This window comes from Catharus ustulatus, chromosome 2 (assembly GCF_009819885.2).
Source record: "Catharus ustulatus isolate bCatUst1 chromosome 2, bCatUst1.pri.v2, whole genome shotgun sequence".
In the NCBI taxonomy this organism is placed as follows: Eukaryota; Metazoa; Chordata; class Aves; order Passeriformes; family Turdidae; genus Catharus; species Catharus ustulatus.
Window position 1 is genome coordinate 123,963,988 of NC_046222.1, and position 7,478 is coordinate 123,971,465.

The following is a 7,478-nucleotide window of genomic DNA, read 5'->3' on the forward strand; positions in this document are numbered from 1 at the left end:
CACCAACCCACCAGCTCATCACATCATCACCCATCACCCCATCATCATCATCCCCTCAGCCCAGCCCCTGTCCCCACCTGTCCTCAGCTCCCTGCCCTCCTGCACGCCCCCCTGGCTCCCACCCTGCCTCCCACCCTGGCTCCCACCCTGGCTCCCACCCTGGCTGCTGTTCCTGCCCTCGGGGTAAATCCTGCTTGGTTGCCTGGCTGTGCAGCAGTCCCAGGTCCAGTGCTGCCATCTGCCACCACAACCTGCCAGTTCCCAGTTCTCTGTGTACAGGGACTGCTGTATCCCACCCCAAAGCTGCACCTGGCCACTTTGGACTGCTTTAAAACCCAAAGATTTAGAAATATTTTCTGTGATAAAGCTTTGTATACATTTGAAAACTCGAGAATACTGATCAGGTCTCTGGAGACTTTACAGGGAGAATCCCTGCCTCCCATGCCATGCTATTTTTTGTGGTTACATGATAAGCTCCTAGAAATATTGTGTTTGTATGTTCTGCAAAAGGAGGGAAGATAATCTGATGGCTTTCTTGTTGTTGGTGGAGGTAACAGAGGCAGACAGATCACAACTTGATTTTCAAACTATGCACCATTCCAGAAGGTAAAAAAATAATGAGCACTGGTTGGTTGATAAAGCAGAAAAATTGCATTTCACCTGAGGAAGTCTGACTGCTCTGGGAGGAGGAGTGTGTGACAGTATCAGCACATCCAGCTGTCTGCCACCCCCTGCCTGAAGGAAGGGGCTGCTTTTATCTTCTGTAGGTGGTGCCTGGCCCCAGGAGAGCAGATGCACAGCTGGCAGAGCCCGTGGTGCTCAGTGCCACCCTGAGAGCAGCAGCAGCCCTGGCAGGAGCCCAGCCATGCCAGAGCAGCCCCTCCACACCCAGCTGCCCAGGCTGGTGAGGGCTGTGCCATCCCCTGGTGACAACAAACCTGAAAATGGCACTGCAGGCAAGGGCAGGACTCTGCTGATCCCTGAGCCTGGGGTTGGGCCTGTCCCAGTGCTCAGCAGCTCTCACTCAGGGTGTTGTGGCCATCTGGAATCCTTTGGGGTGTTTTAAGGGGTGAAATTCAAACACAGCTCAGAACTAAGGAATAAAGAATTAAGGAACCATTCAGAATGCAGCCCTTAGGGAAGCTCAGCCTGTGGAGAGGCTGCTCCCAGAGCTGCTGCTCACCCAGGCCAGGCTCAGCCCCTCTCCTGGAGGTGCATGTGTGTGCCCAGGGGGCACTGATGCTTTTGGCTTCCCCCTGCCTGCCCAGGGGCTGCCCCCACGGAGCCTCCCATGGCTTGCACTGCTTGTGGTGCTCGAGGCATGGCTGGACAGCCCTGTGACACTCTGGAACCAGGACTCAAACCTGTATTTGGTCTCTTGCAGGGCAGCCCCGATTGTTTCACTTTATACAGTGCGTTGTTGTTCTTCTTCTACTTTTCGCAGCAACTCGTTTTTAATTCAGTTACAAACTGCTTGGGACCACGCAAGTTCCTGCACAGTGGGAAGCTCTATAAAGCCAAGAGTAACAAGGAGCTCTATGGTTTTCTCTTCAACGACTTCCTCCTCCTCACTCAGATCATAAAACCTCTTGGCTCTTCTGGCACAGACAAGGTCTTCAGCCCCAAGTCCAACCTGCAATACAAAATGTACAAAACTGTGAGTGCTGCTCCCACTCGGGGGTGGGGATGGCTCAGCTCCATTCTGGGGTGTGCAGTGGGCAGGAGCCTTCCTAGAGAAGAGGTTTGGAAGCTTTGGGGTTCAGGGCTGATGGCAGGAAGGGTGGCTGTGGGTTCCAGTGGGATAAAAGAGATGCTTTGGAGGTTTTGTTTGGATAAACTCTGCCATGAGGGCTCGTGTGTGAGGAGCAGAGGGAGAGCAGCACTCACTGCTCTCTGGGGGAGGAACTGCTGTGCTTGGCTTCTGCAGGAAACTCTGCTGTGCTTGGCTTCTCCAGGAGTGTTTCCAGGCTATGCAGGCACCTCTGTCTTTGTCAGCTTTTAAATTTGCTGCAGAAAGACAGGAGGGGGGATAAGGGAAATGGAATGAAGCTGCTGTGAGCTGCTGTGTGCAGGCTCTGCAGTACAACTCCAGCTCTGCTGATGTTTTACAGCCCATTTTCCTAAACGAGGTACTGGTAAAATTACCCACAGACCCTTCTGGAGATGAGCCCATCTTCCACATCTCCCACATTGACAGAGTCTACACGCTCCGTGCTGAAAGCATTAATGAAAGGTGAGTGCCTTGGTGGGCCTCCAAAAGGTCTGCTCAATGTAGGGTGGGAATGGTTGTGGTGGGAACTTGCAGAGCTCCCTCCAAGCTGGTTGTTTAACAAAACTGGAAAATTCCTTCTTGGGTGTATTTCCTCCTGGAAAGGAGGGAAAATAATGTTCCCTGAATTCCAGCTAGACCAGTGATGAAATGGCTGAGGGTGGATGTTTAGGCTGAATTTCATATTGTATGGTAACGTGAAGAAGCCAAAAGATGCAATTCTGTCTTCTGCTGTTACCTGGGGTAGTGGGAGGTGTCCCTGCCCGTGGGAGGGAGTGGGGCTGGATGAGCTTTAGGATGCCCCAACTCAAACCATGAATGTCCTGTGTTCCAAATTGTCCCACAGCTTCCAGATTCTCCCCTTGACTTGGCTCCCTTGTATGTCACAGCAGCTCTTCTCAGCCCTTGAGGTCACCCTGTAGCCCTTCTGCCACCTTTTTTCTGTCAACCTTCCCCCTCAGCTCCTTCAGGCATGGGCTGGCATTGTTGACTCAATGATCCAAGTGGGTCCCTCCCAACTCAGGATGATTCCTAAGCATGAAATGATTCCTCAGAAGGGCCCAGGACTCCCCAAGTTGAAATCCCAAGAGTCAGAAAAGCTGGGTAGGAAATCTCAGGGACCAAGGGCAGTGGCCACCTCAGCAGCACCAGTGTCTTGGCCCTGCTGGCTCCAAGAAATCAGTTTATTTCAGGAAAAAAAAGGGCTGGATGAAAGCCAACATGTTCTTTAGACCAAGCATCTCCTGCTCGTGGTTCTATTGAGGTTTCTTTGTGTGGTGGGGTTTGCTGCCTTGGGATGGTTCCATCACACAGACATACAGGTGCTGTGAATTCCAGAAAGATCCCTTCCAGGCAGACAGCTGTGGGATGGCAGAGCCTGGGATGGGAAGGAGGGAGGGCTTTAGTTTTGTCTCCTGTGCTCTAGCAGGGAAAAGTGGAAATGGCATTTTGCAACTTCTCTTTCTCCTTTCCTTCTGAAGGACTGCCTGGGTTCAGAAGATCAAAGCTGCTTCAGAGCTTTACATAGAGACTGAGAAGAAGAAGAGGGAAAAGGCCTACTTAGGTACAGCATAGGATGGGGGGGGTCTCATCTTTTGTGGAGAAGTCCCTGGGCAGGAAAACCCAGTGGGTGACATTTCTCTCTGCTCCTGTGTTCCTTCACAGTTCGCTCTCAGAGAGCCACAGGCATTGGCAGGCTGATGGTGAATGTTGTTGAAGGCATTGAACTAAAACCCTGCAGGTCCCATGGTGAGTGCCTTGGCTTTCTTTGCTCCATCCAGAGGAGATTCCCACTTGTCAGCTGAACTTTGCAGGGGCTCTCTGTCCCAGACATGATTTTATTAAATGATGTGGGTTTAATGAAGGCAGATTAGGCAGAGGTGAATTTGTGCAGCTGAGCTGTGGTCCTGCAGGAGATTTTGTTTCAGACTGGCTTAGCTTCCACCACACAACCATAAAATCCTGAAGGGGAGAGTGGAGGGTGCTCAGCACCCAGCAGAGCAGAGCATTCACTGTGATGTTACAGAGGCAGTGAGGCAGAGGCCTGGTGTAACCAAGGTCCTTCCCAGCTCAGTTCTGCTGGAGCAGAAGGAAGCTCAGATCACTAAAAAGCCCCACTGGTTTGTGTTTGTTCCCCTCTTCCCAGGAAAAAGCAACCCCTACTGCGAGGTGACCATGGGCTCTCAGTGCCACATCACCAAGACCATCCAGGACACCCTGAACCCCAAGTGGAATTCCAACTGCCAGTTCTTCATCAAGGACCTGGAGCAGGACGTGCTGTGCATCACGGTGTTCGAGCGGGACCAGTTCTCCCCGGATGGTGCGTAGGGCTGCCCTGCTGGGGATCTGCAGAGCTCTTCTTGAGGAGGAGCAGATCAGAGGCAGTGGGCTGGCTTGGGGGATGATCTTTAAAGATACCCCAGATCTGACCCTCTCTGCATATTTAGGAATCAATTTACCCTCGCTCCAGCCCAGTGTCAGCACAAAAAGGATGCAGCTCCCTCTGGGTTTTGAGAGCTCCTTTTCTTGTGCACTTGACAACAACTAAAGTGTGGTTTGTAATTCTGCTAAGACTCCAGAAAGCTCTGGGTGCTGCTTGCACTCAGATGGGTTCAGCAGGGGGAAGAGAAATGACTTTGAGTTCCTGTTATATGCAGTAGCAGTAGCAAAAATGAGCCCAGGATTCCAAACCTGACAGAATCATGGAACAGTTTGGCTTGGAAAGGACCTTAAAGATCGTCCAGTTCCAGCCCCTTCCATGGGCAGGGACACACTGCACTGTCCACAGTGCTCCAAACCCCATCCAGAGTGGCCTTGAACACTTCCAGGAATGGGGATTCCTCTCATTATTTCATAAGCTGAGATAAATATGTGGGGCATCACAGGGTGTATTTTGGAGTCACACTCTCTCAGCAGTGTTTGCACAGGACTGGCACTGGCTCACTGACCTCTTTGCTGGGCTGATGCCCTACTTGGCTCTGTCACCTCCAGCAGGTTCACACTCAGGGTTAACTGAGAACTTTGGCCTTATGCTAACATCATAAAATGAAAAGTCCCTGAAGTGAGGCAGCTGTGAACTCCACAGTGGGTTTTTCCACTCATGGGCCTGTTCAGTTTTGATGCTGCTGCTGTTTGACATGGTCTGGCTAAATCCCCTGCTGTGCAGCTTGGCAGCCTTTAGCCCTGTTCAAGTGCACAGCTGGAGCTGGGCTGAAGGCTTGTTTTCTTTTTTGGTGTGTGTGGGTGGAAGTTGAGGTCCTGCAGGCTCTGGCCCCCCTTTCCTGAGCACGCTGTGTTTCTGCATTCCAGACTTTCTGGGCAGGACAGAGATCCGTGTGGCAGACATCAAGAAGGACCAGGGTTCCAAGGGACCAGTGACAAAATGTCTCCTCCTGCACGAGGTCCCCACGGGGGAGATCGTGGTGCGCCTGGACCTGCAGCTGTTTGATGAGCCTTAGGAGAGAGGGGCTGCTGTGGGAATCCAGCCAGAGTTCGCTGCAGGAGGGGCTGCAGGAGCTGTCACCGAGTCCTTGCTGGTGTGGCACCAAACTGCTGCTCGCCCTTCACACGTCAGAGGGTTATCAAAGCAAACAGGAGCATCTTTGTGCCTTGATAATTCTCACTGAACACACGAATCCCAATTTAGTGAGGAGATCTCCCTCAATCTCTCTGTGTGGCGTTGGTTTCCTGGGCTGGTGAGACAACACTGTTGTTCTTGTGCTGCAGTTGGGATGGCTGGCAGAGCACAAGGGTGGCTGTGCTTGCTCCAGTTTCTCTTTAATCCCGTGGAGGAGGCAGTGTGGGTGTGCTTTGGAGGCTTTCTGAGGGTTTTCCCCCTTCAGGAGTTCTGTGCCTATTGCTCAGCAGAGTGGTGTGTAAATGTGAGTGAATGGAAGGAGCAGATTCACGGCAAGAAGATCTTGGAAGATCTTCATGATGGTACTGAAAAGACTTAGAAAATAAATAGTCTATATCTATAAACAGAGAAGATTCTATTAACATACCACTCCATGACTCGTGTTGCCCCTGAAAATAAAAGATGTGCAGGCCTTGTGCACAGAGATGAATTGCACTCCAGAAGAGCCCAGCCCTCGGTCCCTTTGGAAGTCACTGCTGTCCCCAGGAGTGCAGGAGCTGGGCAGGGAGAGGCACAGAGCCCTGTGGGTGTTGTGTGCACATCCAGGGTGCTCCTTCCCTGCTGCTGCTGCCAGGGCTGAGCCTCACCCGCAGTGGGGAAGAAGAAACGATGGTGGCTGCAGCTCAGGAAGCGAGGCTCAGCCTGCAGAGCCCGTGCAGAGCAGCCCGAGGTGCCCAGGTGTGGAGCTGAGCCTGTGTGCAGTGGGAACCCGGGGGCAGCCCAGGGGATGGTGCTGCATGCAGCAGAGAGCTCGTGGTGTGCACAGTGGGGATCCCAGAGGCAGCCAGGGCTCTCCATCCCTCACTCCATGGTAACACATCCAGGCCCACGTCCCTGTCTGGCCAAGCTGGCTCCAGGCTGCTCTCCCTGAGGTGTGGGTGCCCTGCTGAGCCTGGACTCGGGATGGGAGATCCTGAGAGTCAGACTGCTCTTTGCTGTGCTTGGATTCCTCCTGTGCAGCCCTGCCGCGCATCTCTGGTGTTTCTGTAAGGACTCCGTTGCCAGGGGAGGTGCCAGCCCGTGTCATTCGCATGTGAACGTTCTGTGGAGCTGTTGTTAGGTTTTGGTGTTCCTTGCATGTCCTCTCAGTACTGGTTCCCACCTCTCCTGTGTCGGCGGTGTTCTCTAGCACTCCAAGTCTTATTGGTTTCCATTAGGAAATTAGGATTTATCCATAACAGGTAGGTAGATCAGTATGGTAATAAGTGTAAACTGTGCTGGGAAGTGTCTGTGTATTATAATTTCCTAAAAGACCACTGTAATGTTTCAAGCAATGGGAAGGAAAAAAAAAATGTATGTTGGAGGGACAACAAAGTTTACATTTCATACTTTTCAGAATCGCTTTATTATTTATTTATTGAAGATAGTGTAGAATTTTGTATCAGAAATGACAGACATACTTATGTATTTTTTGAAACAAAACAGAGATACACACTTTAGTTAGAAACTTTCAACTGACCACATTTTAGAGGGAGTGTGACTTCCTAGGCATGCATTTGTTTACCACTAACTGGCTGAAAACACGATTAAGAGAACTTTAAGTTTCTATTTTTCAATGTTGTTAAGAAAATGGTTTCAATTAAAATATGTAAATAGTACTAAACCCATGCTTTCCTAATTCCATATCAATACATTTTATTAAATATAATGTATATGAAAATACACATTGTTGTGGTAGGATAAAAAAGTGATAAAATCTATTACTGGAGTACCATTAAATGTCATTGTCTAACCTTTTATTGCCGTGCTAATTTTACTCAGTGCTGCCAGCAGGGTGAACATTCATCTCACAGGTAGTGTCACTTTGTTAATAGTGTCATTTCACCAGCATTAATTACAGTGACAGCTGAACTGGCCAACAGGACAAAAACCTCGTGGCTGGAATGCAGGAACCTCACAGGGTTTAGGAGGGAGCCCAAGGAGCTGCACCCACCTGAGAATCATCTGGTGCTGTGAATGGGGGACCCTTCACTCAGATTGGGACCTTAAAGCCCACCCAGTGCCACCCCTGCCATGGGGTGACACCTCCCACTGTCCCAGGCTGCTCACCCGGCCTTGGGCACTGCCAGGGAA

General features: G+C 51.0%; 1 protein-coding gene across 4 annotated transcripts in view; it reads left to right on the plus strand.

The window, feature by feature from the left end:
- The window catches only part of ITSN1 (intersectin 1), a 106,765-nt gene extending 99,623 nt beyond the window's left edge, over positions 1-7,142 (plus strand). For all 4 annotated transcript variants that reach the window (XM_033051045.2, XM_033051046.2, XM_033051047.2 and 1 more), the window contains 6 exons: positions 1,445-1,657; positions 2,112-2,233; positions 3,250-3,332; positions 3,434-3,517; positions 3,915-4,088; positions 5,078-7,142. In XM_033051045.2, coding sequence (XP_032906936.1) covers positions 1,445-1,657; positions 2,112-2,233; positions 3,250-3,332; positions 3,434-3,517; positions 3,915-4,088; positions 5,078-5,226 — 825 coding nt within the window. In that variant the 3' untranslated portion in view covers positions 5,227-7,142. The remainder of the gene's footprint in view (positions 1-1,444; positions 1,658-2,111; positions 2,234-3,249; positions 3,333-3,433; positions 3,518-3,914; positions 4,089-5,077) is intronic.
- The last annotated feature ends 336 nt before the right edge of the window (positions 7,143-7,478 follow it).